Here is a 14,882-nt window from a genome sequence, read left to right on the forward strand (position 1 = left end):
CTACCAACCGCTATGGTCTCTGCTCCGTTGTTTCTTCTCCCTGAGCCTCTGTTTTCACCTGCGAGGAAGGGGCCCCATGGGGCTCACGCTGCTGGCTCCTGGAGCAGGAGGTCCAGGCTGCTGACCCGGTGGGAAAGGCAACAGGCTGCTCCTCTCCTCTCTGCGGGGAGCCGGTCTGGGGCCTGAAGCCCGCGCTGGGCTGTCTCCGGCCTGGGTTGTATTTGGCCGGCGCCTTCTCTGAAACAGCCGTCCTGACCCCTTGGGACCACTGACCCCAGGCAGGACACTGCAAGGGATCGATCAGACCCGGCCTCAGGGCCCTGATTGGTTCAGGCTGAGCAGGGCAAATACCAAGGTCACCTACAAGCTGCTGGCCCCCTCCCCAGGCTCAGTTCACAACTGCCGTGGGCAGAGAGGCCTTGTGTCCTCTGTCCCCAGCCTGAGCCTGCGAGTGACTCTCAAGGCAGGAGAGCCCAGAACCATGTGGAGTCTCAGGGCTGTGTTTCTGCTGCTGCCTGCCTGCCTGGCCGTGAGTGCCAGTCCCGTGCTGACACTACCTGACGACATCCAAGTGCAAGAGAACTTCGACATCTCTCGGGTAAGGCTGGCCTCTCTGGCAGCGATGGCTTTATGGGGGGCAGCGGGGGGCAGGTCTCCTGATCTGGAACTCAGGGCTGGGTCTCTCGGGGCCCTTCCTGCTCATACCATCCGGGGTTTGCTGAAGTTATGACGCTATGCACCTGCCGTTCGCGGGCCCCTTGTCTGACGATCTCACGGTCTCACATGTGAACCTGCCCTCCGGGGCTCAGGGGGCTCCTCACCTTCCACTACAGATTACAGGCCCCCCTCCCCCGGGAAGTCTCCTGTAGCCACCTCACAGTGCTTAACTTCTTGTGACTTCCTGACCCCTGCTCCCCGCCAGCCCTTCAACTCTCGGCTGCTCCCTTCTCCCCACAGCCCGTTACCATCCCGGGTGCTCTGCCCTTGCAGGCCTGGCTGTGGACAGAGATCCCGGGTGGCACAGGGCAGATGTGGGATACTGGGGAGAAAAGAAGCAGGACGGAGTTGGGGTTGGTGGGATTAAGAGGGCCGGGCAGGCCGTGTGTGCGGGAACCCCAGGACCTGCTCTATCCCCAACCACTGGGTGACCTTGAACAGGACCTTGCCTACACGGGGCTCAGTCTCCACGTCCGTATAAGGGGCTCTCAGACCCTTCTAGCTGTGGATTTTGTTTATGCTCAGAGACAAGCAGGGGTTGGGGGGGGGGGTCCTGCGGTGGTCTGGGATGGTGAAGGGTTAGAGGCTCACTGACTTGTTCCCCAGGATGTGAGGGCTTAGTCACTTCTCTGCTGTGTGGCCAGAAAGGGTAGCAGGATTGTTCTGAGATAGTTCAAGGAGGGGAGTTCCTTTCTAGCACAGAGCTATGGGCTGCCTGTGAGGTACTGAGCTCCCTGTCCCTGGAAGGGTGAAAGACAGTTGAAGGTGACCTTCAACCTTAGGGCTTTGGGCCTCATGCAAGCGAGCAGCACAGATCTGTACCTAAGCAGAGTAAGGCCCTTCACGGAGCGGGGTGGGACCCTATCTGCTCCTTCCCCTCCTAGGCTTGCTGTAAGGAGGTCTGTCCTTCCTTGAAACTGCGTGGCCTCCAGTTAGCTCTCTGACATTACAGCTTCTCATTGGAGAGGAGGGAGGGAGGGAGGGATGGGAACAGACGTCTGGCAAATCATCTTTGTGGTCCGAGGCAAACCCAGATCCTCAGAGCTTGTGGCTGCCTCCTAGATCTACGGGAAGTGGTTTCACGTGGCCATGGGCTCCACTTGCCCATGGCTGAAGAAGTTCATGGACAGGATGTCTATGAGCACGCTGGTGCTGGGCGAGGGGGCGACAGATGGGGAGATCAGCATGACCAGCACACGTTGGCGGTGAGTGAGGGGATGGGGTGGGAGGGACAAGAGGCCAAGGCACACCTGTCACCCCCGCCTAGCTTTGGTCACCACCCTGTCCTGGAGAGTTGAGCTGTCTCCTCCCAGCAGAGACCTTGCCTCTGAGCTCCAGGTCCCTCCAGCAGGACACGCCTTTTGTACTGTCCCATCAGCACCACTGGGCCACGTCCCAATACATGCCTATTTCAGAACCTGCTGTCGATCCTTGGATGTCCCTTAGCTCAGGGCCCGTCCAGGCCCCAGGACCTGACCCTGAAACCTGGGCGGGAGGCAGGTGCTGAGACTCCTCTCTCTGCTGCCACAAACTATTCAGTCCACCATCAGGCCCTGTCCTTTCTCTTCCTAAATCCCTTCACGCTGTCTGCCTCTCCATTCTGTACCGTCCCTGCCCTGGCCCAGGCCACCTGCCTCTCTTTCCTGGCCCTCTACAGCAGCCTGCCTACACTTCTCCCCACCTCTAATCTCAAATCTTTTACCCAGCAAACAAAAGATCTCTTGAAAACTCAAGTCTGCTTAAACCTTTCCATAGCATCCTGTGGCCCTTGGGAATAAAATTCAGATCACCTCCCAGGCCCCTCCCAGCACTCACCAGGTTCTCTGTGACCCACCCAAGTAGAACTTTCAGTTCCTGGAACCTTCTACCGTCTCACCCCTGATGTTCCTTCTACTGGGAAAACCTCTCCCCATCTCCCTGGGCTAATTCCTATAGACCCTCGAAGACTCAGGTTCTATGTCACTTTGTCCAGGAAGCCCTCCCTGACTAACTTCTCCCCCCCACCCCCAAGGTTCAGGTTACATGCCTTCCTTTCTGCTCTTGGAGCACCTCAGTCTTCCTGCACGGCGCATATCGCAGTGACTGCATCTGTCTCTGACCTGCCCCTGGGCCCCCCTCAGCTGTAAGGTCTGTGAGCAGACAGAGTCCCTCTTGCCCTCCTCTGTATCCTCAGCAGGTAGCACAGGGCCTAGCACATAGATGTAGCTTGATAAATGCTCATAAGGTAATTAGCAGTCACTGTAACAACAGCTGGTATGTTCATAGTGCTTGCTGGAAGCTGTTTAATAGCATCCCGTTGGACCCTCACAACCGCCATGTAAGGAAGGCTTCATGAGCCCCATTTCACAGATGAGGGAACTGGGGCCAGAGGGATGTAGGGTAATAAACACATCAAAGCACTCACTCATCACCCTCCCCTCCCCGTGCTGATGTGCAGATTTGGGGAAGGAAGCTGATGTTTAGTGCTGGCTTTGGCAAGAGGATGGCACGGACATCCCTTTTTTCTCTGTCCCTCTGTTCCTTTACACGTAAACTGGTCCCCTAGGACTGGTGTGAGGCTTAAGACATTTGAGAGTGTTACTTTCCAAATTACAAAAAGAAAAAAGAAAAGTGGAAAGGACCCTGGGGGAGAGTGGGTGTCAGGACCTCGGTCTCTCCCAGTGGTTACCTTTCTTCTGGTTTGTCCACCTCCAGGAGAGGCACCTGTGAGGAGATCTCCGGGGCTTATGAGAAAACCAGCACCAACGGAAAGTTCCTCTATCGTAAACCCAGTAAGTGGAGTAGGGAGGTTCCCCACAGTTCTGCCCTTGGCCGAAAAGACCTCAACATGTCTTATGCTCTGTTTCTGCGTCGGCTCTCTGTGCCCCTAAAGCCTTCCCTCCCATTTTTCTGAGATGTTCTCTCGGCTTCCTTCTCCTTGTCCTCCTTCGCTCTCTCCTCCTCTCTCATGCACTCATAGACATCCAGAATGAAAGGGATGTTGCTGCATTCTGAGGATAACATGAAGGTTTCGTCAGCCCTGACGGTAGGCCTCTGAAGTCAGCTGAGAAGAATTTGCTAAGCATCTACCACGTACAGTGTGCACAGGGCTGAGTGGCAGAGAGAGACTTGGACATGAATTTGTTCATTCGTCCAGCAAATGGTTATCGAATATGCTGTATGTGTTGAATAATCACATTAGTGGTTGAACATATGAATGTTTGGGTAGATGGATGGTTAGATAAAAAGATGAGTGAATCAAGCAGCAAGTGATTGGTCAGTGAATGTAGATAGGGACGGCAGGTGAGTTAGTCATTGGACAGACCAATTGATAGATTAATGGATGGAGGGAGAAAGGAGGGTAGAAAGGAAGGAAAGAAGGAAGAAGGGAAGGAAATAGATGGATTTATGGTTTGATGTATGGAGAGGATGGATGTATGGGATGACAGTGGATGAATTAATAAATATACGGAGGAGACAGACGGATAGACAGAAGGCTGGATGGATAGATGATGTGTGGGGGAACAGGTGAAGGACCTCAGGCCAGAAGAGCCTTCTGACCGCTGAGCCCTTTGGCTTCTTGCATTGCCCATGCAGAATGGAACATCACCATGGAGTCCTACGTGGTCCACACCAACTATGATGAGTATGCCATCCTTCTGACCAAGAAATTCAGCCACCGCCACGGGCCTACCATCACCGCCAAGCTCTATGGTAATGGCCTGGAGCTAGATAAGCCTGTGGGAGTTGGGGGTGGGAAGGAGGGCCATGATTTAGGGACAGTGGAGTGGGGAGGAGTTGGGAGCTTGGCTTTATCCTTCTGAGAAAACTCCAGCTATGGGGAAGGTGGAAACATTTACTCTTCCTGGAGGAGGCAGAACTCAATCTTCCATCTCAGGTAGAGTCCTCTTTTGGTCTTTTAAGATTCTAGGCCTAGAGAATTCCAGAGCTTCCAGGCCCTTAACCAGTGGACAGAGCCATGTGTGGGGATTTGGGGGACGTGGGTGGGAGCCCTGGGAGGGACACCTCTTCCTCTTGTGGGAGCCAATCTTTCCGTAAGTGTTTTGAAGAGATCGCATTGGGCTGATGGTTTTCAACTTCTAAATGAAAATCCCTGCGCACCATAATCTCAGGCCTTGCCAGTCCAGATACCCGTGGTTCTAGGCGTCTTTTCTGCTTCCACTACAGGGCGACAGCCGCGTCTTCGAGAAAGCCTGCTGGAGGAGTTCCGGGAGGTCGCCTTGGGTGTGGGCATCCCTGAGGACTCCATCTTCACAATGGCCGACAAAGGTAAATGCAGCCCCAACCCCCGTCACAGTTCTGCCCCCTCCTCATTCTTCACAGCCCTCCGAGAACATCTTCCCAGCCCCTGGGTACTTCCCGCAACCCTCTGAGGTAAGTAGGGTTATAGTCCCCCCCGCACCCATCTTACAGAGGAGGCAGCCGGAGCCCCTGTATTTGCTCCAGGTCACACAGTATATACCCGGGAGAGCAGAGACCGGATCCAGTTCAGAGTCCCCCCTAGTGCCACCTGTTTCAGTAAGGTTATATCCAGAACCCACAGGCACGTCTTAGGAGGCAGTTCAGTGCTGGACAGGATTTCACGTGCAGCTGGAGTACTTCTGGCTACTCTGCCTTCCAGAGCCTTGTTTTCCTTATCTAAAATGGGGACTAATAATGCCTCCCTTAGACATCATCGTGAGGAGTCACCGAAATAGCATTTAAATATGGCAGTGCTGTGCCTGGTGTCTGCCAAAGGCTCGGTGGAGATGAGCCGTTGCCGCTGGTGTCTTGGTGCCCGCGGCAGTGACGGCGCGGCCACCAGCCTGTCGCTTTGCCAGTCACGACCTTCAGCACGCCACGTGTGGGGAACCATTCTTGAAGTGGGCAGATGCCCGAGACCGGTCCCAGCTAGTGCCCGCCTGGCACACACAGTTAGCATGATGAAAGAAACAGAGCGCTCTTATTCACCTCTTTCTCCCATCCTGACCTAGGTGAGTGTGTCCCCGGGGAGCAGGAACCGGAGCCCACTCCACACACGGTGAGCACCTCTTTTTCCCGCTTTGTCCCCACCGCGCCTGATTCTGCTGCCCTCGCTCAGTCCTGCAGGGGTGGGTGGGTGGGTGGGGTCACTGAGAGAGGTGGAGAGAAGGCAGGGCTAGGCACAGGGCTTTGAAGTCAGACCCCCCCAGGGCTCAACCCCAGATCTACCATCTGGACCAGTTGCAGTCCCATCCAGACTTGACTTTCCTCCTCTGTGAAATGGGGCAGTTACCCTTACCTTCCATGTGCTAGAATTCAGGGATGTGTTGGAAAAGTTCTTAGCGCCCTACTGCCCACAATAAGCAGAATACTCGAGCAGGATAAAGTCAGTTGATCTCTTAAAAAAAAACTATAAACCTGAGAGCAAGCAGATTCTCAACCAGCTCATTTCTCCCTATTCTGCCTTTTGAATTTTTGGGGCTTCCTTACTCTTCTGGTTTATTTTCCTGCCTTTACCATATTGATTAAGCTTTCTTCATTTTTTTCTGTGATTATTTGGAAATTATATATCCTAATTTACCCTACTGTTGTGTGTGTGTATATATAGGTATGTGGGTGTGTATATTTCTATATGTACATATATATTTGAATATATACATTTTCAAGGCTATGTTTCTAAGCAAATACATATCCTAAAAATATCAGAAACATAGGTTTGAAAATTTAAAAAAAAAATACCAGAAAGTTAAAAAAAAAAAAAGTGTCCCTATTCCTATATAGAATTAATACTGTTAACCTATTACTTGTTTGTGCCTGTATTTTTAAAGAAAAATTACCACTGATTTCATAAAAGTAACATATGCTCATTATAAAGAACTAAAATTAGAAAGTAAAAAAGTTTAAAAACTACATAAAAAAAAATGCCACCACCCAAAACCTACCAGCATTCCCATTATCCCAGGAATCGTGACACACCCACATGTGGAGAGGAGGACGGATGTAAGGAATGTTAGATGGAGAGTTGCACAGATTAGGGCGTCGTGTTATTAAATGGTATTACATCAGAGATGCTATTTCTAGGTCTTTAAAGCACTAAGTGTAGTGCCATTTGAATTAAAAAAAAGTGAGTGGGCTTCTCGAACTTCCAAATAAGCATCTGCCGCCATCTTTCCCAGGCATGGAATAAGAGTTCTGTAGTTTCCACGCTCTCTCCTAGTGAATGTAACCACACAGCTTCTCCATGCCCGAGTCAGTGATTTCTGTCAATCTCTTCATTAGTGCCCCTTGTTCACCAAGTGGTGTTTTCACGGAGGGTTCTGGGCGTTTTAATCCCTGAATTCGTCCCTGTTTGAGAAAGCCTTCCCCTTTTCTTCACACTGAGTAGCATTTTGCTTGGGCGTCAGAGTCTTGGGTCATGTTGCCTTTTCCTCAGAACATTGTTGTTCTTGAGCACTAATTATGGCTCTGGGATAGCCCGAGGCCAGTCTGGTATTTCTTCTCCTTGTAAGCAATTTGTTTCTTGTGCCCAGATGCCTGGACAGACTTTATCCTTGAAGATGGCTACATCTTTTTCTTTTCTTTCTCTCTCTGCTTCTTCTCTCTCCTTCCTTTCCTTTCCTTCCTTCCTTTTTTTTTAAAACTGTAGGCTCTAAGCCCAATGTGGGGCTTGAACTCACGACCCTGAGATCAAGATTAGCATGCTCTACCAACTGAGCCAGCCAGGTGCCCTGCAGCTGGCATTCTAACTAGGATAGGTCTTGGTGCTGAGCATGCCATATCGGAGGTTTCTGGGATACACATGCTCTCTCCATCCACTTTTCCGTCTTTCCGTTTTCGGGGACTCTCTTGTACTAGATGGAATTCATCTTCCAGTCCCGTTTTGGGTTTTGCTACCTCGGGAACCCTTGCTCTTTCGTCCTGGAGCATCTTTTTGTCTTTCACACATGGCAGGCGTTCTTACGTTGCTTTTGCCGGCATTCACTGGGATTCTCATTTGTCTCTTGTAGGACAGTTATTCCATGTCACGTCTGTTCTGTTCCTTTGGCGGTTTCTTAGTAGCTCTGAACGTATGCTGTCTTGGTTCTCAACTTGTTTATCTAGGCCCTCCCTGAGTTCTCTCTCTTCATCTTATTCTTTTGTTTACCATTTTGTCTTTGAGTCTTATTTTAATAAGTACCTACTTTCGTGAAGTAATTCTGCTGCTTGAGGCCACTGAGGAATGTCCTTTGGCTTGCTGAGTTCTATTCTCTCCCACGTTGGTGTCGTAGGTGGGGTTTCCTAGATCCACACCTGTGGAAGGGAAGGGACGAAGGGAGGATTGAGCAGAAGCGGCAGAGCTGTGATGTGGTCCCGATGCCTCAGCCAGCCCTGGGAGCGTTCTAGAACTGGGAGGGCCCTTTGGAGTTGTCCCATGAGGGCCCCAAGGTGGGGGCCTTAACACCCTTACGTTGCTCAGTCTGGCGAGGAAGCACGACCTCGAGTGAGAGGGGTCCAGCTGGCTGAGGCAGTTTCCAACAGGGCTGACGGGTCAGGCTGGAAATGTGACTCCATTCCTGAGGGGACATTTAGGCAGTTCATGACCGGGGCCCACCACAGCCAGGCTCTGTTTCTGGTTCAGGCTAGTTACTCCTTCATTTCAGACACGGGTCTGGATAGTCCCTGTATCATTTCTTTACCTTTTCTTCTAGCTCCTGCCTCGTCAGGTTTCGCCTGTCTGTTCTGATGTAATTCAGCCCTTGACCCTTTCATTCCCCACTAAAACTGAGCCAAGTGCCCAAATGTAGTCTAAAGTCTGGGTGTTTTATGTTCCATCTACTTCACTGAAATCCAGGGAAAGGGTCAGAAGGGAGTAGTGGCAGAAGAGCTTTCCTCAGGTGCGCCATCTTGGTTGGAATACCCTTGCTTGCTTTCTCTTTTGAAGAACTTCTTAATGTCCTGTGTGGGGTTCGTTCCCCCTGGTCGGGGCGGTGACGTCCATTTATCAACACCCCCGGTGCATCAGATCATGTAGCCCCAAAACATTCACCTAGAACGAGTCGGCCGCTGGTCTGTTTTCCCCTTTCCTTCCCAGAAGCCATCTTCACTACTCCTCTGTCATAAGAGGAAAAAAGATAGGGTCCCTCAGTTTCCTTCTCTCAGGATTTGGGAGTCTTAGGGAGAAGTATCAGAAATTTGATGACGTGGAAATTAGAGGGCAGAGTTAGGAACTGACCCTCCTCTTCGGCTCCAAAATACTTGATTTCTTTCCTTCATCAACAGTTTTACTTTTTGCTTTAAACTGTGCCCCTTTCCACGACTGCGTGACGCTGATGGACATTTGGAGATCGGTATTCTGAATTCACTTTTTGCTGTTAAGAATGGGAGAAGGCAACTGGAAATGAATTTTCAATTTGACATCTTAATCCAGATCCTGACAGATCTGTATTTCTTTATCAGCATCAAGAATGAAGCCGTAACTAGTGACTCCCCTTGCAGAAAAGAGAAATGGAACATATTTCTACTTCTTCCTTCCAGGCTTCCCACATCCCTGCCTTTGTGGATGCAATCCCAGACTGACGTTTATATTTTCCACCTTTTGAGAATTAAGTTGTATGAGCTACACTTAGAGTCCCTTCTCAATCAGTGGGGATATATGTATTTTTATAAGATTCTGAGTAATGTCTACATCCTACGTGGGGCTGAAATTCACAACCCCCATGTTCTACCAACTAAGTCCCCTGCCAGGTGCCCTGGAATATTTCTGGAAGTAGTTTTTTTTTCTGGATAAACACACAGGTGGAAAACTACCGGACCCTCGCATGAGTGAAATGTCTGCCTGTGTTTAGATCACATGGTGAACAGCTTGGATGAGTGCAGAATCCCGGGGTTACCTCTGCCCTCTTATAACCCTCAGAGGCTGCTCTATGGCCTGTCCCTTAATGCTGTTTACTCCAAGGACCACTGGGCTCTTTACCCTTGTCTCTAGGGAATGTCTAGGTGGGGGCTCTTCACTCATTCTGCCTCATCCCTTCTGATCCCTACTTACAATTAGCCAACTCAAGTCATTATTCAACGCAGCCAAGTTTTCTTTTGTTATTTCTATACTGACTGCCTCTCTTTCTAGAATTCCTACTATGAATTTATTTCTTAGAATCACTAACCTGCGGTGTAGTATCTCTTCTGGGTTGTTAAATTCATTAGAATCCTTTCCAGGTCCAGTAACTTTCTCCTCCTTTCATTCTGTTCATTTCCATAACGGGCAGCCCTGTGATACCGATGCGCTGTCAGCTTGAGTGTCACCGACGGTTTCAGTTTCCTCCTGGTTCTTGCCTTCGTCCTGTGTGTGGTGGAGCTACTTCTCCAGCTCTGTAGGCCCCTCCCAAGCAGCGGCGTTGTGCACAGTGCGCCGTGATTTTTCCTTTTCCCTTCGTGCTCCTCAAGGCACGCCCAAGTGCAACCAGCCTGACAGCAGGGGTCCCTAAGCACAGCCTTTACTTGTACCTTAAAAGGCAAAGGGCCGCGGTGAAGGTTAGCACAGGTGTGCTTGTTCAGAGTCCGGATGGATTCTCCCGGACTCTGGTCCGGATGAAGAGGGAGGAAGGCTGCGTGCTGCTGGCTCTCGCGGCCTGGGACCCCGCCGCAGTGGGCTGTGCGCTCCTGGAGGCTCTCGCCAGCATTCGGCATCCTGCCCCGCTCTTCAGCCTCTGGCGCCGCAGCTAGAGGTGTTAGGGGCAGTCTCAAGGTCCCTTCTCCATCCTCTCTATGTGGCTTTTCCTTTGCAAGGAGCTAAGGATGATGGTCTAGTCCGCCCGTCCTGCCAATCCGTCCCACCTGTTCGCCGCCGGGTAGCAAGGCCCTCAGGTTTCCGGCACAGCAATGCTGCCTTTCCCTGGCAATTCAGAGAGACGCCCCCCCCCCCCCCGCCTTATTTTATTCCTTTGGACATTTCAGCCAGAATTTGGACACAGGGGTATTGTCACACTTCACGGTTCTGAGTTTCCTTTCAGACTAGAAACCTCTCTTGTGATGCCCGTTCTGGGATGGAGGTTGATGCTTCGGGGAAGACAGTCCGTTAACCAGTGTAGTTACCGTGCTCTGTCGACACCCTGATTCCCCGAGGGTTTGTACACTCCAGGGGTACAGGTGAGCCGTGGAGGCAAGGTCCCCGCAACAGCTTGTCTCCCTCTCCCCCGCAGAGAGCCCGGCGGGCTGTGCTGCCCCAGGAGGAGGAAGGATCGGGGACCGGGCAACTGGTAACGGACTTCCACAAGAAGGAAGGTAACGGCCATTCCCCTCCCCACTGGCTTCTGTCACACTCCAAAGAGGAAGGGCCCGTGGGGGGCTCACCTGGGCTGCCCTCATCACCACAGTCTCTTATTTGTCTGCTGGGCAAGGACTGGAACTAGAAAAGCCGAGTCAGGCCCCCTCAGAACTCGTAGGTCCAGGAGGAGCGAGTTCCGGCCCCGTCTGCAGCACTGGGTGGCCTCCCAGCCTCGGTTTCCCCCTCTCTGTGGCTGACTCAACAGCTGGCCACGCTCTTCATCAGGGCTTTTGTGGGAGCACATTGGAGTAGGACGGGAGCACGCTGTGTGTAGCTGTGTTTGCAACGGACTCCCCACCTTGACCCCCAAACACTGAGCCCTGCTCCACCCTGTGGGGGTACTGGGGTCACGGAAACAAACCCCCATCTTTTTGGAACTTGTGGTCCAGTAGAGGAGACAGGCAGGGGGGAAGTCAATGGACTCAAAAGGGAAGGTTAGCTAAAGGGTTGGGGGAGCCCAGGAGGGAGGGGTAAGGGGATCAAGGAGTACTTCCTGGATGAAAGGAAGTTTCATCCTGCTTTGTCCAGGCATCCAGGTAGGATTCTCTGCAGGACGGCATTTCAGGGGCAGGAGTGAGGGGAGCAAAGGCACGGGGCAGGACTCATTGGCTGCTGTTACTGCAGTCTCGGGACGGACTAGACCAACATGGGGGAGCTGGGGTGGCGTCTGGGGGCCGGTGCAGTACAGAGCAGAATAGGCACGGACTCTGGAGTCCAGCAGACACATGTTTTGAATCTCGGTGCTGTGTGACCCCAGGCAAGTCACTTTATCTATCCCAGTTCATTTCCTTGTCTTCCTCACAGCACAGAGGGGAGAACTAGGCGACAGGGGGCCTGGTAAGCATCCGGCCTGGTGACAGGCATACGGAAAGTACTCAGTCCGTGCTACCATTCTGCCCCTCCCCAGACTCCTGCCAGCTGGGCCGTGCGGAAGGCCCTTGCCTGGGGATGGTCACGAGGTTTTTCTATAACGGCTCCTCCATGGCCTGTGAGACCTTCCAGTATGGTGGCTGCCTGGGCAACAAGAACAACTTCGCCTCGGAGAAGGAGTGTCTGCAGACCTGCCGGACCGTGGGTGAGCATGGGCCCCTCGCCGCAGCGCACGCCGCAGCCCCCGGCCCCAGCAGGCTACCCTCAGGGTGGATGGGGAGCAGGTCAGGGATATGCCCAGGGTGGTTTTCCAGGACAGGTTTCCTGAGGTCACAGGAGCCACGGCCTGGGACTGGGGGATGCGGGCCAGCCACTGGCTGGCATGGGCTCCAGGTTCCCGGGGCTGGAGGGGCCCGGTGCTTTCTAGGAGCAGGTGCCCTGGTTCGGGCCCTTCGCTGGGGGTCTTGAGGGTCAGCTGAGCATCAGTGTTGTTCACACTCTGCACCTACCCCCCGCCTCGTAGCGGCCTGCAGTCTCCCCATCGTCCCCGGCCCCTGCCGAGGCTACCACGAGCTCTGGGCATTTGACGCTGCCCAGGGGAAGTGCGTCCCCTTCATCTACGGGGGCTGCCAAGGCAACGGCAACAAGTTCTACTCGGAGAAGGAGTGCAAGGAGTACTGCGGGGTCCCTGGCAATGGTAGGTGGCCCCGTGAGGGGGCCCCTGAGGTGCAGGCGGGGGAGCCTTGGGAGGAGGTGGGGATCTGGAGAGGCAGTGCTGGACCCTAGCAGGTGACCAGCCCACACCCCTCCTCGGGCCTGTGGCCCATCTGTAAAATGGGGCTAAGCCCTGGGCCCTCTCCCAGCTGGGATGCTGCAGCGGGGAGGCACTGGCCAGACCCGGGCGCCTGGCTGAGCCGGGTCCCAAATCTGGTGGAGCCAGGTCCCAAATCTGGTGGAGCCACCTGTAGGCTGGCCACGTTGGGCGAGTGCCAGCTTGAGCCTTGGCTTTTACTTTTGTAAAGTGGGACAGAGAACCCACTTGGCCGACCTCACAGCACCTAGTGCACTCTGGACTCGGCTGATGGCAGCTGTGACCAATGCTGAGGGTGAGGCAGTGATGCCAACGGTTGTGGCATTGCGGGGAAAAGCATCCATCTGACCCCTGTGCCTTAAAGGGCACTTAGAGTCAATGAAAAGAGGCTAAAGCCCAGACTGTTTTGCGGAATGCGCTTTGGAGATACCAAGTCGTTCCGCAAGCGGCGGTTTCTGACCCAAGCTCAGGTCAAAACCAGCCCAAGCTGCCTTTCCTCGTTCACGAGGCGTCCCCATCCCCTGACCGTCCCCATCCCTGGACCCCAGGGGCTCCCCACACCTACTCCCTGAGTTTCTCTGTGTCCTCAGGGGAGAAGGAGCTGCTGCATTTATTCAACTGACGGGGCCACCGGAGGACAGGGAGGCTGCGGGCTGCTGTGTGTCCTAGGGGCCGGGTTCAAAATAAAAACCAACCTGCAGAGTCCTGAAGTTCCATGTGGTGACTGTTCATTGTCCTCATGTGTGTAACGAGGTAGCAGGGATGGGGAGTGGGAGGGCCGGAGTAACCCCATCTTCCCCCAGAAATGAAAAAATCTGTGCTGGAAATAGAACAGTCCTTGGTATGTGAAATTGGCTCCGCAAATTATGAGACCTTAATCATAGTTCTGTTTACTCCACAGTAGTACAAAATGGGACTGTTTGTTTTATTAAAGCCAGAAAAGAGGAGGGGAGAAAAACCTCTGAGTACTTATTTCTGGGAGAGGCCTGACCGGGTCATCAGCTACCCAGGGTCGAAGAGAGGACTGTGCCCTCATATGCCCAGGCCCTGGGCTGGTCACAGCCACTGACCCACCCTGCCTGCAGCAGTCTGTGTCCTGGGGCCACACCTTGGTCACAGCCCTGTCCCAGCACCAGCTGCCAGAGGATGAAAAGCCTCAGGCGGTTTCCCTACAAGGCTCTAGAGATCCCATCTCCTGGGAGCATCCCTCTGGCCCTTTGCCCCATCAGAAGAATGTCACTGACCTTCACATGGCGTCTGGGACTGGCAAGGCACCGGAGCCGGGCCAGAATTCCTCAGCCTGGCCTGGCTTGTCCTCCCTTGAGAAAGAAAATAGGCAGGTTGTCCACGGTGGTTTGGCCTCAGAACATGACTCCAGGAGCTTCCAACTGGGACACACAGGATTTATAAGCAATTGATTTACAAATCCCTCTTGCTGGGTCCATTTATCCAGAGCCCGGAGAGGTGCTGCAGGATAACCTCCCGGTTTTGTGTCTTCTGAAGTGGCAAGGCAAGCCGGCACACCTCTTCTCTGCAGGGTGACCCGTGTGCTGAGGGCTGGCACCTAATTCAGTCAAGGGCCCCTCTCAGGCCATTAGCCCGTTTGCTTACATGACTCATAAGGAAGGAGGGAGGGATGAATCCAGAGTAAGGATTTGGGCACTAGAAAGCTTTGCAGCTCTCTTGGCCAGAAGAGAGAGAGAGCCCCTGCTTCTCCCTAAAGTCCTAAGCGTGGAGTTTCCCGGTTCCTCCCGAGAGGAGGGGACAGTGTGCGGTCATGGCCAGGACTCTCTGGGTAGGAGTGGGCGGGTCAGGGGCAGGGACACAGGTGACTATTCAGGGAGACAAGACAAGCTCTCTGCCTGAACAAAGGTCACCATGCCCTACGTCCATTCTGTGCCTTACGGATCAGGGCTGGCCGCCTTTGGTGCTCTGAAGGGGAATATTCAGAAGGGCCCTGATGGACAAACGCCTCAAGCACAGACGGCAAGCCTCAGGCGGGAAGCAGCTGCAGTTGGAGATGGGATGCTGGCTCCTAAGGTATTTTTCACAGTTCTGAACTCACCATTTAAAACTGGGTCTTCCATTAAAAAAATCTAATGATTCTCCTGAAATACATGCCAGCAGCCGTGGGACAGCAGCCCGCAGGCCACAGGGCAGGGCTGAGGGGAGAAGGTTCCTCTGGCTGGGGGCTCCCCTGTGGTTCCCTAGCTGGCCTGTTGC

At 53.3% G+C, this 14,882-nt stretch overlaps 1 protein-coding gene across 1 annotated transcript; it reads left to right on the top strand.

Moving 5' to 3' along the window:
• The first annotated feature begins 400 nt into the window (after positions 1 to 400).
• On the top strand, positions 401 to 13,369 carry LOC122916864 (alpha-1-microglobulin/bikunin precursor). Its single transcript, XM_044264255.1, has 10 exons — positions 401 to 598; positions 1,780 to 1,922; positions 3,412 to 3,488; positions 4,294 to 4,410; positions 4,885 to 4,986; positions 5,691 to 5,737; positions 10,854 to 10,935; positions 11,886 to 12,053; positions 12,372 to 12,545; positions 13,250 to 13,369. Exons 1-10 carry the CDS (start codon positions 482 to 484, stop codon positions 13,279 to 13,281), a joined length of 1,059 nt encoding a protein of 352 aa, XP_044120190.1. The 5' UTR covers positions 401 to 481; the 3' UTR covers positions 13,282 to 13,369.
• Positions 13,370 to 14,882: the final 1,513 nt, after the last annotated feature.

The sequence above is a fragment of the Neovison vison genome, chromosome 9 (assembly GCF_020171115.1).
Source record: "Neovison vison isolate M4711 chromosome 9, ASM_NN_V1, whole genome shotgun sequence".
NCBI lineage: Eukaryota > Metazoa > Chordata > Mammalia > Carnivora > Mustelidae > Neogale > Neogale vison.

Coding starts and splice junctions, on each gene's coding strand:
- LOC122916864 (XM_044264255.1), top strand. CDS start 482: ATGTGGAGTCTCAGGGCTGTGTTTCTGCTGCTGCCTGCCTGCCTGGCC. Junction 12,054..12,371: donor GCAGACCTGCCGGACCGTGG/GTGAGCATGGGC, acceptor CCCGCCTCGTAG/CGGCCTGCAGTCTCCCCATC. Junction 12,546..13,249: donor CTGCGGGGTCCCTGGCAATG/GTAGGTGGCCCC, acceptor CTGTGTCCTCAG/GGGAGAAGGAGCTGCTGCAT.